This window comes from Rhinatrema bivittatum, chromosome 6 (genome assembly GCF_901001135.1).
Source record: "Rhinatrema bivittatum chromosome 6, aRhiBiv1.1, whole genome shotgun sequence".
Lineage (NCBI taxonomy): Eukaryota > Metazoa > Chordata > Amphibia > Gymnophiona > Rhinatrematidae > Rhinatrema > Rhinatrema bivittatum.
This window is the reverse complement of record NC_042620.1, coordinates 141,586,115-141,602,983: the sequence shown is the minus strand read 5'-3', so window position 1 is coordinate 141,602,983 and position 16,869 is coordinate 141,586,115. Positions and strand designations below refer to the sequence as shown.

Genomic DNA, 16,869 nt, shown 5'->3' with positions numbered 1-16,869 from the left:
CTTTTGAGTTAAAATTGCTTTGTTTTTGGGTAGGCATGGGCTGCAAAGAATACTAGATACTAGAGAGATGCCTACATTGCCTCATTTAGACTATTCCAATATGGAAATACCTACCATGTGATGGTTACTCAGTCCCATAAAATGTATGATGCTGCTCCACTGTTTAAAATGCATGTTTTCCAACGAACAGCAGCAGTTTAAGTAAAACAAAAATACTGTAGTTTAGATGTTAAATCAGTGAATCTAAAACATCTACTCAGCCTAATCAAAATATGGCTGTCATCTGCTCAAATACTGGATTGTTCTTTCCTTTAGCTGTTCTAGTTCTTGACTGTGAAATGCTACAAAACCTGAGTGCTTCTGCTGAGTGGATTTCTTCTTAACCTGTATATATTTACTGGGAAAAGAAGATTCCATCAACACCAAATAAAATACAGAAATAGCTCCTTAAAGGAATATTGAGCAGAGACTCAAAATGGCTGAACCTCTGTAGTAGCTTTTCATTCTCCCTCTGGTCAAGGTAAGGTCTATTCAGAAAATTTATTTTATTTTTTATTTGCAGACAGGAGGAATACCGTAAGAATAAGCAGTAGTCTAGTGGTTAGGGCAGCAGCTGAGAACCAGGGAAGAAAGTGGGAGAACCAGTTTTTGAACCCTGCCACTCCTTGCAACCTTGGGCAAGTCACTTCACCCTCCACTGCCTCAGGTACAAACTTAGAGCCTCATTTACTAAGCATTTTCCCCCATAGACACAGAATGGGAGAAAACCCTTAGTAAATCAGGCTTTCAGATTGGAAGCAGGGAACTACCTACTGGACCTGATTGTAATTCATCTTACATTCTGATTTGGAAAGGTGAGTGAGTACATCTAGCATCCAAAACCTTTCCTATTTCTAAGCCACCCCATTTCTGAAACTGGCAGATTTAGCAGAAGTCTACGCAAAGTAGTACAAGTGAGGTAAGAAATGTTATAACAGTGCCTTGTAAACGTCTTCACAGCCTTGTACATTTTTTTATTTTATTGTCTAAAAAATACATTAAAGCAGGGGTTTGTTTCACTGATCTACAGAACATACTCTAATTGTTCTTTCATAATGAGTAAATAGAAATATTCCAAAAGTAATGAATAAACATTTTTTAAAAAGGGCCTTGATTGCACAAATCTTCACATCCCTTAACACAATACTTGGTGGAATCCCCTTTTGCAACAATAGCAAGCATGAATCATTTAGGATAAATATCTACCAGCTTTGCACAGCAGGATTGTGCAGTTTTTGCCCATTCTTCTTGGCAGAAGAGCTCAAGCTCTTTCGAGTTAGCTGGGGATCTTCTGTGGACTGCAGTTTTCAAGTATAGCAAGTTACAGATTTTTATTAGATTCAGGTTTGGGCTTAGCAAAGACAATTCAGAAATTCACTTTCTTCTTGCTGAGCCACTCCATTATTGCTTTTGCTTTCTGCTTAGGATCATTGTCCTGCTGAAAACTAAATCTTTTCCCTAGTCCCAGGTCTATGGCAGACTGGAACAGGTTTATCTCCAGGATCTGCCTGTACTTTGCATTTTTCCCTTGATCTTCACAAGCTTCCCTGTCCCTGCTGCTGCAAAGCATTCCCACTATAAAATGCTGCCACCATCATGCTTTACTGTAGGGACAGGGTTAGTTTTATGCCAAATATCCTTTAGCATCGAGACCAAACAGTTCCACCTTGGTCTCAGACCACAAAATCTCCCACACATGTGCAGTTGCCCTTAAATGGTTTCTTTGCAAATGCTATGCGGCCTATCATATGACTTCCTTCTTGACACCCTCCCATACAGGCCATGTTTGAGGAATAATCTTAAAATTGTTGATCAGTCAACATTTTCCCCAGTCTCAGCCACTGGTCATTGCAATTCTTTTAAGATAATTTTAGGTCTCCCAGTCAGGCCGATTCAGTACGGTGCGCTCAGGCTCAGGCGCACCGTTAGCCCCCGTTTGGACGCGCTATTATTACCCCTTACACAGTAAGTATATCAGTTAGTCCCGCACGATACAGAAAGTAAAATGTGCAGCCAAGCCGCACATTTTACTCTCAGAAATTAACGCCTGCCAAAGGCAGGCCAAAGGCAGGCATTAATTTCAGCCGGCACTGGCAAAGTGTACAGAAAAGCAGAAAAAACTGCTTTTCTGTACACCCTCCAACTTAATATCATAGCAATATTAAGTCGGAGGCCCCAAAAATTAAAAAAAAAAAAAATCTAAAAAAACCCCCAAAAACGGCCCGTGGGTTGGAAAACGGACGTTCAATTTTGCCGGCATTCATTTTCTGAACCCGTGGATGTCAGCGGGTTCGACAACCGAAGCTGGTAAAATTGAGCGTCGGCTGTCAAACCCGCTGACAGCTGCCGCTTCTGCCAATAAGGAGGTGCTAGGGACGCGCTAGTATCCCTAGCGCCTCCTTATTAGCACAGGCCCTCATTTGCATACAAAATCGCACGCCCAGGAGAGTGGCCTGGGCACGCATTAGGAGAGCGGGCGCTCGCCTCGGAGCACCGGCTCTTCCACGCATTTTACTGAATTGGCCCGAATGATCTTTCGCAGCAGTTTCCTTTAACCATGCTACTGACTTTGGAAGGATGGCCTGATTGCATCAATGTCTTGGTGATGCCAAATTGTTTCCACTTTACAATGATGGACCTAACACTGCCCCTAGGGATGTTCAAACACACTGAAATTTCTTATAGCCTTCCTTTAATCTGTACCTTTTGAATATTATTATCCCTGAGTTTTTTCGGTAGCAATTTGTTCAGCATGTTTTAACTTTTACTTCACATTCGCTTCATACAACAGAAAGGAAAATTGGTTCTTGCCTACTAATTTTCATTCCTGGAATACCATGGATCAGTCCAGATTCCTGGGATTATGCCTCCCTTCCAACAGATAGAGACAGAGAAAGTTTCACTGGCACTGGCTTATAACCCAGAATGCCTCCTGCAGTCCCTCCAGTATTGACCTATTCCCAAGCCAAGATTTGTCTCATAACAATCCTTATGAAAATGCCAACATCGCCCACAAACAAGCAAGGGGAACAAAAAAAAAAAAAAAAGGCTAAAAACCCTGCCTTGAAAGAACTCTCTTTGCTAAAAAAAAAACCTCAGTTCTCTCACCAGAGGTCACAGAGGGAACACATAAAGTAGAATCCCTCGGGGCCAAGGCAGCACTAGAGCATCTACACCCTCCGTTCCGTACTCTCTTCTGCGACTGAAGAACTGGGGCACCTTGGTGTTCTTCCGTGACGCCATCAAGTCCAGGTAGGGAATACCACATCAATCAATCTGGCCGAGTTTCGCTCTACACATAGGGGTAGATTTTTAAAAACTGCGCGATTGCGTACTTTTGTTTGCACAGCAGGCGCAAACAAATGTACGCTGGATTTTATAAGATACGCGCATAGCCGCGCGTATCCTCTAAAATCCTGGATCGGCACGCACAAGGCTGCCGATTTTGAGCAGCTGGCGCGCGCTGAGCGGCCTCGGAGGGAACTCTCTTTCACCCTCCCCTCACCTTCCCCTCCCTTCCTCTACCTAACCCACCCCCCCCGGCCCTATCTCAACCCCCCCCCCCACCTTTATCCATGGATTTACGCCTCCCGGAGGGAGACGTAAATCCACGCGCGCCGAGACCCGACCCGGGGGCGGTTCCGGAGGGTGCAGCCACGCCCCCGGAACGCCCCCGGCCAAAACCATGCCCCTGGGCCCGCCCCCGAAACGCCGTGTCCCGCCCCCAAAATGCCGCGTCGTTCGGCCCCGCCCCCGACACGCCCCCTTCCGAAATCCCCGGGACCTACGCGCGTCCCGGGGCTCTGCGCGCGCCGGCGGCCTATGGAAAATAGGCGTGCCGGTGCGCAAGGCCCTGCTCACGTAAATCCGGGCGGATTTACGCGAGCAAGGCTTTTAAAATCTGCCCGATAGAGCTGCCTCAGGGGCTACTATAATTAAAACATCCATATAATTTAAATTAAAAACATTTATAAACAAATACATTTATGAAGACATCACAATGATATTAGTAATAAAAATAATTAAATACATTTAAACATGCATAATTACAGACAAACATGGTACACAGTATCATAATAACGAAAAAAATTTGACACAAGTTCAATATCTTTATCCCTCTGTGTCAGATTTTTTTCAATATTAAGATAGTGTGTGCCATGTTTGTCTGTAATTATGCGTGTTTTAAATGTATTTATTTGATTTATTTTTATTTCTAATGTCATTGTGATGTCTTCATAAATTTGTTTATAAATGTTTTTAATTTAAATTATATGGATGTTTTAATTACAGTAGCCCCTGAGGCAGCTCTATGTGTAGAGCGAAACTCAGCCAGAGTTGGGCGCAGATACTGTTGGGCTGATACAGTACAGTGCGCTCTGACGGAGCGCACTGTACTGTATCAGCTCTGACGGAGCGCACTGTTAACCCGCCATTGGACGCGAGTTTGACGCGCTAGCGTTACTCCTTATTCAGTAAGGGGCCGAAAACACGCATCCAACCCGCCGAACCTAATAGCACCCGCAACATGCAAATGCATATTGATGGCCCTATTAGGTATTCCCACGCGATTCAGAAAACAAAATGTGCAGCCAAGCCACACATTTTGCTTTCAGAAATTAGCGCCTACCTCGAGATGTCTGCTTAGGGAACTTTGCCCACTAAACCCTTTCAGCAAAAGAGCATGTCCAGACAGCTACAGGACTTTTGAAAAATATGTATAGTCTCTGCTACTCATGTATCATGTTCTCCAAACATCTACCCAACTCAAACAATGCACTAAATCTTTAAGACCTTTATTAGGTTCCGTCGTCCCCGACTCTCACAGTTCTAGCTATTCAGGCGCAATACACACATCCCAGTCCCCTCTAGCTATGATTAAGCTGCAAGTAAACTCAGCAATTAGAAATTTCAATTCAGGGGTGAGAGAGAGGACAGAGACTGCGGGGTGAGGAGCAATTCCGGCCCTGAAACGTTTGAATTTCTTCAGGTTTACCTGTTCCAGAGAAGTTTCCAACGGAAGAGTTTTTGCCCTGCTTCCGGCTCAGTCGCGCCACTGATGTCAAGGGGAGGCACCGGTAGGGCTAAAACCGGCCCCCCCTGCAGCATGCGGCCGAAGCCACGCGCAGCTTAGTTTGGATTTTAGAGGAAAAATCTGAAAAACAGGATTGCTTCTATTTTGAAATAGTAAGTTTGACTTTTTACTTACTCTCTCTACCCCCATTGGAGATCCAAGTTCGATTAAGTTAGGTGTGTATTGAGAAGGACTGTAAGATATTACTGTGAGAACTATGCCACATACAAAGAGAAAGGGCAGACTTCGCCCGGAGACCCCGACTGTTCCTAGTTCTGCCCTCTCTCAGCCATTAATTGAAGACTTTCTCAAGACATTAAATGCTATGTCACCGGGAGAAGCTTCCGTTGTGTGTGCAGACCAGGAGCAGGTACTGACACCACAGGAACAACATTATATCTCATTAAGCCCCGGAGCACCCACGACTCCAGAACCGCCTAATCCTACACAAAACTTGAGTTCAGAGGCGACAATCCCTACTGAAGCTGTGGTTTTGCCGTCTAACATTGGGGGAGAAAACGAGGATGTTGTTGTAGGTGTAAAAAGAGGAGATATTGAGGATATTCCTCTGGAGGTAGTAGAAAAGCGTAGCGGAGAAAGATATCTGTCCCCTGATCCCCTAACTTCAACACCAAGTGGCGTTAAAGGGGGGGTAGTAGCCTCAGTATTGAGAATAGAAAACTACCCGCAACCTGGAAAAATGTTAGCTAAGAATGAGAGCTCTGAGGTGAAAGATACACATAAGGGAGTAGGTTTTCAAAGGGGTACGCGCGTAAGATACACGCGTACCCCCCAAAAACCTACCCTACCGCTCCCCGGGACGCGCGTAAGTCCCGGGGCTTGCATGGAGGGGCGTGACGGGAGTGACGCGGCGTTTTGGGGCCGAGTCCGGGGGCGTGGTTCTGGCCCGGGGGCGTGACAGCGGCCCCTGGACCAGTCCCCGGACCGGAACATGGAGCGCGGCAGCCGGCCCGGCGCACGCAAAGTTACGCCTGCTTCGAGCAGGCGTAACTTTCGTGATAGAGGTAGGGGGGAGGTTTAGATAGGGCCGGGGTGGTGGGTTAGGTAGGGGAAGGGAGGGGAAGTTGGGGGGAGGGTGAAGGAAAGTTCCCTCTGAGGCCGCTCCGATTTCGAAGCGGCCTCGGAGGGAACAGAAGCAGGCTGTGCAGCTCGGCGCGCGCAGGCTGCCAATTTTGGGCAGCCTTGCACGCACCGACCCCCGGATTTTAATGGATATGCGCGGCTACCGCGGGTATCTATTGAAATCCCGCGCACTCTTGTTCACGCCTGGTGCGCGAACAAAAATACGCGTGTGCGCAGATTTATAAAATCTGCCCCAAGGTTACCTTGGAAAATATATGGATTTGAAAGTTTCTATGAATAACTTGGAAACAAAAATGTCTGAAGTGCAAGCACAAGGAAAAACAATAGATGAAAAGGTAAAGAACCAGTCAGAGAAGTTTGAGAGATTTGAAAAACAGTTAAATCAGATACAAGAGGTTCAAACAGGAATAATAAAAGGGGAAGTTGCAAATTCTAGAAGAATAGAGATAATAGGGAACAACTTAAGTTATAATATTAGGATTTTGAATTTTCCTTCTGTAAAATTAATATCACCAATGGAACAGTTTAAAAGATTTCTAGGGGAAAATTTACAGTTTACCCAGGGAAAAATTCCATTAATAGAAAATTTTTTTTATATTGCAACAAAAAAGAAGGAAAATGTCAATGAGTTAAATCAATCTCAGCAGTTAGATAATCTCACAGATTTCCTAGAAGAATCAATGGAAGAACAAATTGAGTCAAGAGGCACTTTGTGTGTAAGATTTCAGAAAATGGAAGATAAAAATAATTTCAAAATATTAATCTCTAAGAAATTGAGAAAAGCTTTACCTTACACAAAAAATGTGGATGTATCCGGACATTACTAGACATACCCAGTTAAGAAGAAAAAATTTCTTGCAGATGGGTCCAGAAGTAAAACATCTGAGGGCCCAGATGACTGTTTATTTTCCTTGCAAATGTGTGGTAAAACATTTAAATGAGAGATATGTGTTTCTAGAATCCTCAAAACTCAGAACATTTCTGGATGCTAGATTATTAAAATAACTTTTTCTTTTTCTAGGTTGGTCATGGATATAGTATGAATGCATTTAATCCACCTATTGCTAAGAAAAAAATGTTTCCTTATTTGCTCCAGTTAGGAACATATCTTTGATCTTCAGATTCTTTATAAAATGGTTTATATAAAGATATTGTACCTGTTTTTGATGACAGATAATTTACCTCTTATATAAGCCTTATCATTGACATGTATAATTACTGTCTAAACATATGTAAAATTGCATAAATAAAAAAAAAAGTTTCAGTTCATTATAAAAGACAGTCTCATCTCTATTAGCTCCGTATACATTAATCAGAGCAATATTTTGTCCATATAGAGAGCCCTCCAACAAGACAAATCTGCCCTCTGAGTCCTCACACACTTTACCAACTGCAAAAGGCAGGTTTTTATGAATGAGAATACAGACCCCTCTGTTCTTTGAGTTAAATGATGCATAGAATACTTACACCACCCATTCTCTACATAATTTCTTATGTTCTTAGTCCGCCAGGTGTGTCTCTCCTGTAACATTGCCATCTGCACCAATCGTTTCTTTAGAAAAGTGAAAATGTATTTTCTTTTGATAGGGATTGATTTTGCCCATTCATTCCAGGACATAAATGTCACTTGTGAGTCAGCCGCAATCCATGCACAATATATGTGTTAACTGTGTGATCACTTTGTATACATAGTAAACAGTAGTATTATAAATTCTGGTCCAATTAACACATAGATTATTAAGTCTGTCAGTTTTTAAATTTATCCTCCAAACTGGGAATCAACCCCAACTTAACCCCAATCCCGCCTAGAATGTAGGAAGACTCAACCATGGTATCCTTAGGCTATCAGCCCCTTAGCACTGGGATCCCAAACATCTTACCCTAGCACATAGCATCACTTCCCAGAGCATACTGCCCAGGCGGGAGACCCCTCGGGCTCCGAATTCTGTTCTCTGCGAACATACCTCCCCAAATCTACTCCCTAACAGCTCACCTTCCCCTGTCCTTCCCCTCCCCACCCTGTAGATGTCTGCAGAGAGGCAATTACTGCTCTCTTCCCTGCTCATCCATGCAGGCAATGCTTTAGCGCCAGCTGCTCAGCGTACTTCTGGGCTTCTTCTGGTGAGCCAAAAACTTGCAAACGGTTTCCTAACATGATTTTAAGCCTCACAGGGTAGAGCAGAGCATATTTTACCCCATGTTTCCTCAGAGAATTTTTTTACAGGGGCAAACTGCGATCTTTGTATTTTGAGTGCAGCCATGAAGTCATTAAATAGGAAAACCTGGTGTTGCTTATTCAACACCTCTCCTTTCAATCGAGCAGCGTGAAGTATTTTTACTTTATCTAAGTAGTGGTGGACCTGCAGGATAACGGCCCTAGGTTTTGGCAGAGGTGCAAGCGCCCGGTGAGCATGCTCTATTTTTATGCGATTGATCTTCATAGAGAAGCCTAGTACATCCAGAAGCCTTCAAGAAAAGAATGCCATGGAGCTTGTTCCTTCTTCCCCCTCAGGGAGGCCAACTATTCACAAGTTCCTTCCTTTTCCCCGATTCCAAAATCATCCAGTTTCTCACTGGCTTCTTGTATATGCTTATCTAGCACTTCCATTTCCATTTTAGAAAGAGCATTTTACATTGCTTCCCCCAAAACCTGGCACACCCTACCCATAGAACTGAGGACCCAGCACATCCAAAAAACATTTAAAAAAGACCTAAAAACATTTTTATTCTGCAAACTATTCTGACACCTGATCATCCCAGCACTCAACAGAACTCGCAAGCATAATCCTCCTCCTTCATGCTCTCCTGATGTACCCTCCCTGCTCACTCCCTTGATCCGTTAAGTTCTTTGAAAATGTTCTCCGTAATATTCTGTTATTCAACGACTAAGAAAATATGTTGATTGTTCACAAAACCCTACTGTTCCCAACTACTATGTTAACTCCATTTGATTGTAAGATAATTGCATATGTTGGATGATAATTGCAGATTTGTAAACCGTTATGATGGCTCTACCGAATAACGGTATATTAAACCCTACAAATAAATAAATAAATATGCTTATCTAGCACTTCCATTTTCTGGCAGGCGCCTTTCAGGGAGTCCTTCAGCTCCTCCACCTTGGTCTCTGCCTCATCCAGTTATGAGAAAATGTAAAATGGACTAAAGTTACCAAATCTGGTACCTTCTGTATCACTACCCCCAGATTTGAGGTAATGTCATAGATTAATTTTTCTGAGGAGGACTGAAACATAACTTGGAGTTTCAAGGGAGCATCTAGCGGGATAGTCCTCCTGAGGCCTGCTCCACATGGTCCTCCTCTCTTCCAGCAGCAGTACCTTTAGATGTTCTTTTAGCCTTCTAAGATTTATCGTCCCAATAGGGCTTTCTTCTGCATTTCCTTAGCCATGCTTTTGTTGGCTTTGAAATGTAATTATGTAGTGAAAAAAGAATTTAAGCCCCGCACACGAGGGGCTCCTCACAGGCATGTCTTCGCCATGCTAACACATCACATGACCCCCCCCCCCCCCCCCCCCCCCCCCCCACACACACACTTTCATGATTTTGATTTATATTTTTTAGATACTGTACTTCTGTAATTAGTACTAACCACACTGAATATAACTATGAACAGAAACAAATCTTGGCCATATGGTCCTACTGCTTTACATTTTTGAAAACTACAATTTGTGTAATTAATACATACATACACTCCTCTTTTCAATCGTGAAGATTCAGTTTTCCAACCAGGATTAGTTATTAAACAGATGTAGCAATCTCTGTCTTATCTGGAAACTTCCAGCAGGCATTCCTATTTCTATGTTGCCTTTGTTCCTCCAAGGGACTTAGGGTGGCTCACAAGCATAATATAAAAAACATGTATAAAATACAATTATAATATTGATACAACAATATAGGTATATTGTTGTATCAATATTGAGGTATACTGAGGCACAAAGAATAGAAAAGCTAGGTGAACTTTCTACAGGTGATTAGTTTGTACCACATAAAAGGTGACAGCACTCTTGCAATCCAAAGTATGCAGGGCTTATTCACCTTGACAGTGATCTTGGCAAAAATGCTGATAGTACAATTGATTAATTAAGTTAAAAATCCAATACCCTCATAGGCAAGATCTTATTAAATACAAGCTGAGAAAGGCTGATAAAAACCAATTTACCACAGCTGTTTGTGGTCCTCTTCCCTTCTACAGAAATCAAAGGGCAGCAATTAACATTGTCATGGTTACCGTACACTGCTTTTAAAGTGCATGTGGCTTACCTAGCTTCTTTACCATGATCTCCAATAACCCTGTCATCCCGACCAAGGTTTCGGGAAGAAATGCGGCCCAGTTCCATTCCCAGTTCTGCCACCAAGCCCTCTAGTCCATGGGCTTTGAAACGAACACGATGTCGAGAATAGCCGGCGAGCTGCTCATCTGCACCAATTCCAGTAAGCACAACCTATGTATGATGAAACACAAAAAGATCACTTTAGAACATAAGAACATAAGAAATTGCCATACTGGGTCAGACCAAGGTCCATCAAGCCCAGCATCATGTTTCCAACAGTGGCCAATCCAGGCCATAAGAACCTGGCAAGTACCCAAAAACTAAGTCTATTCCATGTTACCATTGCTAATGGCAGTGGCTATTCTCTAAGTGAACTTAATAGCAGGTAATGGACTTCTCCTCCAAGAACTTATCCAATCCTTTTTTAAACACAGCTATACTAACTGCACGAACCACATTCTCTGGCAACAAATTCCAGAGTTTAATTGTGCGTTGAGTAAAAAATAACTTTCTCCGATTAGTTTTAAATGTGCCCCATGCTAACTTCATGGAGTGCCCCCTAGTCTTTCTACTATCCGAAAGAGTAAATAACCGATTCACATCTACCCGTTCTAGACCTCTCATGATTTTAAACACCTCTATCATATCCCCCCTCAGTCGTCTCTTCTCCAAGCTGAAAAGTCCTAACCTCTTTAGTCTTTCCTCATAGGGGAGTTGTTCCATTCCCCTTATCATTTTGGTAGCCCTTCTCTGTACCTTCTCCATCGCAATTATATCTTTTTTGAGATGCAGCGACCAGAATTGTACACAGTATTCAAGGTGCGGTCTCACCATGGAGCGATACAGAGGCATTATGACATTTTCCGTTTTATTCATCATTCCTTTTCTAATAATTCCCAACATTCTGTTTGCTTTTTTGACTGCCGCAGCACACTGCACCGACGATTTCAATGTGTTATCCACTATGACACCTAGATCTGTTTCTTGGGTTGTAGCACCTAATATGGAACCCAACATTGTGTAATTATAGCATGGGTTATTTTTCCCTATATGCATCACCTTGCACTTATCCACATTAAATTTCATCTGCCATTTGGATGCCCAATTTTCCAGTCTCACAAGGTCTTCCTGCAATTTATCACAATCTGCTTGTGATTTAACTACTCTGAACAATTTTGTGTCACTTTGTTTGTAGTCACCACAAAGCATTTTAATAGGAGCTGAGTGGATAGCCATTAAGTAACCTACCTCTGTCATAATTTAATTGAAGTCATTCTCTGAACAGAATACATACTATAAAAGAAAATCCCTGCAGAGCTAGAAATGTAAAATAATTGGGGAGTTTTCAGTTGTCACATAGCTCTGTTAAATTTCTTCAGCACTAGAATGTTCCCTTCCTTATCATCCCACCAGACCAGTTCAGACATATGGTTTTCAGGGGGTGGGGTTTTGAAACAGAGGCATTTTCAAACCTTCCCCTTCCCCCTGACAGCCATAAATCATGCTGGACTGGTCTAACAGGACTCAAGGAAAGAAAATTAGCAGTTAAGAACCAAATTTTTCCTTAAGGAAACTGTCAACCCAAACAAATACCAATTAATGCCACAAATTTAATTAAAATAATCAGTTCAATGGGAAACATTCCAAGAAACTTAACATTACTTATAACCAAACTTATAACCGAAATTGTTTTAAAACATAGTAATCAAGTTATTTTATTTATTTATTTATTTTTAATTTTTATATACCGAAGTTCTTGTGGGAATTACAAATCACTCCGGTTTACATAAAACGATGAACTGCCCAACAGCGGAAGGGGGCTTTACATAGAACTGTAGAACATAAGGAACAATAAAACCGGATGTCAATTTAACATAGTAATAATAAATATAATATAATATAATATGTACATACAATTTAACTATTTAACGTAGTAGTGATGACCTGTCAAATCTACCATATAGATACAATAAGAATAATATAGTGAACTTATGGACTCAAAAATTGATTGAGCAGTTGTAGAGTCCTGATAGTAGGAATTGGTGAGGTGTCAATAATTTAGGGATACCTAGTATTTAGGAAGTCCTCCTGTCTAAGTATCATTGAGAATCTGGGAAGGCTTGTTGGAATAGCCAGGTCTTCAGTCTTTTTTTGAACTCTTGATGACTGGGTTCTAGTCTTAGATCTGGGGGGAGCGCGTTCCACTGGTGGGGTCCTGCTGAAGATAATGCTCGTTTGCTCAATGCTGATTTTACTTGTGGGACATGCAGTGTTCCTTTGTATGCTTTGACATGCAGTGTTCCTTTGTAAGTTATTCTGTATAAGGGAGCATTCAGTAAGAATTTCACTGCAATTCTCAGAAATACAGACCTTGCAATCAAGAGGGTTAAAACAGTAGTTACATTTATTTATGAAATAAAAAGACTCTAGGCTAGAGAGCTTATTAGGAAGATTAATACCAGGCAAGTAGTTATGAGAGAGAAGCTTAGAAGTACCAGAAAAGAAATACATACAAAAACGAGAGATTACAGACACACATAAGTTCAGCATGGTTTTCCCTCTTGATACTTACAATTAATGTAGTTATATTTGGTCATTGTATACCATGGTATTTTTTCATTTGTTTGCTCTTTGGCAAACCCAACACTCCTAATTTATTGATTAGTAAGACAAAGCATGGCAGAAGGGCTCTTACACCCATTTTTAAGAATGCATGCAAAGGAAAAAGAAAATCAAGTGTTGCGATTTGTCAGATCTAAGTGAATGACCCGTACCTCCTAAACTGCTTGATCAATTTAAAAATGGACTCTCTGGAGATAAAAGTCCCTTTGTAAAAGGTAGAGCAGAGTTGCTTAGCTGTAATAGTTGTTCTCTGCGGACAGCAGGATGTCAGTCCTCACACATAGGCGACATTATCGGATAAAGCCCAGCATGGAAAACTTATGTCAAAGTTTCTAGAACTTTGAGCCTCACTGAGCATGCTCCAGCATACATTATACCACGCATCCATGTAGGGTCCCCTTCAGTCTTACAATATAGAATTCAAGAATAAAATAAAGGAAAAGAAACCCACGTAGTGGAAACCCAACTCTGCAAGGTGGCGGGCAGGTTTCATGAGGACGGACATACCGCTATCCTTGGAGAACACCTGTTACATGTAATCAACTCTGCTTTCTCAGAGGACAAGCAGGATGGCAGCGCTCACACATGGGTGAATCCCTAGCTGCAGGCTACCTACCAACATAAAAGGGGGCCAACAAAACACCGAAATAAGTGCCAACAGGCCCAACAACTAGTTTTGTTGGAAACCGGGGGGAGGGGGGCAGCCTGAACACAAACAACAGGCCCTAGGAGGGCACAGAGTTGGAAAAGAGACCTCAAACAAGTTAAGGAAGACAGATTGACCAAACCTGCTGTCATGCCAGCCATCACTATCCAAACAATGTGATGTAAATTTGTGGAGAGAACTCCAAGTCACAGCTCTGCAGATCTTCTCCATGGGAATGGCTCGCAAGTGGGCCACTGACACTGCCATGGCTCTGTCAGGGTGAGTCTTGACATGACTCCCAAGATGCAATCCTGCCTGTGCATAACAGAAAGAGATGCAGTCCACTAGCCAATTAGAAAGCATCTGTTTGGCAATGGCAAAACCCAACTTATTCCCATCAAAAGAAACAAAATGTTGGGTGGGCTGTCTATGGGCTTCTGTCCGCTCCAGATAAAAGGCTCAGGCTCTTTTGCAGTCCAAACTGTGCAGGGCTTGTTCGCCTTGCGAATGGGACCTGGGAAAGAATGCTGGTAGGACAATGGACTGGCTAAGACAGAAGTCAGACACCACCTTAGACAGGAACTAGGAGTGCGTACACAAGACAACCCTATCATGGAAAAACTTAGTGTAAGGTGGATAAGTCACTAAGGCCTGAAGCTCCCTGACCCTGTGTGCTGAAGTGACCTCCACCAAAAATATGACCTTCCAGGTCAGGTACTTCAGGTTACAGGAGCACAGTGGCTCAAAGGGAGCTTTCATCAGCTGAGCTAATACCACGTTGAGGTCCCAAGACATAACAGGAGGCCTTAGGGGAGGCTTCAACTAAAGCAGGCTCTACATGAAACGTACAACTATAGGCTGTACAGAGATGGGCATACCATCTACACCACAGTGAAATGCTCTAATTGCACTTAAATCAACTCTAACGGAGTTGGTCTTCAAGCCAGCCTCTGATAGGTGTAGAGAGTAATCAAAGGTTTTTTTGGGGGGATGGGGGGAGCAGGAAAATGGATCTAGTGTCTTCTGCTCACACCACACGGAAAAACTCCTCTACTTCATGCCACAAGACTTTCTAGTGGAAAGCTTTCTGGAGGCCACCAGGACTCGAGGCACATTTTCCGAGAGATCAAGTGGTTGCAATATTAACCTCTCAACATCCAGGCTGTGAGCGACAGGGCCTGGAGGTTGGGATGGCACAACTTGCCTCAATCCTGTGTGATTAGATCTGAGGAAGTCCCCAGTCTGATAGGTTTCCAGATGGACATTTCCCTGAGGAGAGGAAAGCAGACCTGTCTCAGCCAATGAGAGGCTATAAGGATCATAGTCCCTTTGTCCTCATGAAGCTTCAAGACTATTTGCTACACATACAGGAGACCCTCACCCCATTGCTGGGCGAGGGCATATAAGGCTGGTTTGCTGCGTGTCCTGTATCGAGGGCAGAACTGAAAAACCTCTCTTTTCAAGGTACTGTGAAAGATCCACATCTGCGCTTCCCTAGAGGCAGAAGATCAGATTCGTGACCCATTGGACCAGAGACCATTTGTGGGGTCTGATGCGCATCTCAGTCTGTCCGCTATCACATTCTCTGCTCCAGATGGGTACTTAGCCCTGAGCACCACCCCATGGTATAGGGCCCATGACCACATCTGGACCGCTTCCTAGCACAGGAGGTACAATCCCATATCTCCCTGCTTGTTGACATAGCACATTGCTATTTGGCTGTTGGTTTGGATGAGGACAGTTTTGTTGGACAGCCGATCTCTGAAAGCCCATAGCGCATACCTAATCACCCGGAGCTCCAGAAAATCAATTTGATAAAGACGTTCCTGGGCAGATCATAGACCCTGAATGCTGAGCCCATCTACAGGAGCTCCCCAATCAAGGGTGAATACATCCATGTTGAGGACACATCTGTAGGTAAGAGGACTTTGAAAGGAGATCCCCTATATCATATTTGAAATGACTCGCCACCAGGACAAAGTCTCAGAGAGACAAAGTGACTCTGATGCGATCCTGGAGGTTCTGCGTAGCCTAATACCACTGCGCCCTCAGGATCCATTGGGCCTTTCTCATGTGTAAACATGCCAAGGGAGAGACATAAACTGTTGCGGACATATGACCCAATGGCCTCAACATGTGCCAAGATGGAACTTGCTAGCTCTGTTGAATCCCTACCACGATGATCATCAGATTGATGGCCTTTTGTAGAGGCAGGAAGGCCTTTGCCTGAGCCATGTCTAGCAGGGCTCCAATAAAGAACAATTGAAGTAACGTACTGAGATAGTACTTGGGGTAGTTAATGACGAACCCTAGTGTCTCCAGCACCCGGATGGTCGAGCATATGGTCTCATTGGCTCCGATCCGAGAGGTGCTCTTGACCAGCCAATCGTCCAGATATGAGAAAATGTGAACTCCCAGTCTGCAAAGGTGCACCACCACCACAGCCAGGCATTTTGCGAAGACACATGAGACTGATGCAAGCCCAAACGGCAGCTCACAATACTGGAAGTGCTGCTTCCCATTACAAATCAGAGATATAAATGTTTTTTTTAAATAAATATTCCAGTAACTTGGGAATATCTCAATATGTGTGTCAGCATCTTTCAGATAAATTTGTTCAAGGTCTTCATGTCTAGGATAGGTGGGAGACCTCCTGTTTTCTTTGGTATCAGGAAGTACCAGGAGTAAAATCCCTGTCCTCTTTGCCCTGGTGGAACGGGTTTGACCACTCTGGCCGTTAAGAGGGAGGAGAGCTCCGCTATTAATACATCCAGATGCACTACCGGGCCCCAAAATGGGCTCGAGGGAAATTTGGCGGGGCATCCAGTAAGTTCAATTGGTACTCTTGGCAGATGATGGAAAGAACCCACTGATCTGAGGTTACATTTCGCCACCAGTTCACAAAACCACAGCCTTCCCCCGGACCTGCAGATCCATCACCCCGGGTACAGGCAACTGGGCAATGTTCCCTACGATCCAGTCAAAACCCCATCCCTGGAGATGACTGAGGTGTCGGCTGGGGTTTTGGAGCTCTTTGTTGCCTGGATGGACAAGATAGCCCTGGAAGTGAGAGCACAGATAGTATTTCCTTGGGC

At 43.3% G+C, this 16,869-nt stretch overlaps 1 protein-coding gene across 2 annotated transcripts in view; it reads right to left on the bottom strand.

Annotated features, from left to right (window-relative positions):
• Nucleotides 1-16,869, bottom strand: part of LOC115093769 (asparagine synthetase domain-containing protein 1-like) — a 44,660-nt gene that overhangs the window by 1,361 nt on the left and 26,430 nt on the right. Inside the window, exon 5 of one of the 2 annotated variants that reach the window (XM_029606000.1) lies at nt 10,496-10,677. In XM_029606000.1, the coding sequence (XP_029461860.1) occupies nt 10,496-10,677 (182 nt within the window). Of the gene's footprint in view, nt 1-10,495; nt 10,678-16,869 lie in introns of those variants that run through there. The other variant, XM_029606001.1, reaches the window with a different exon arrangement.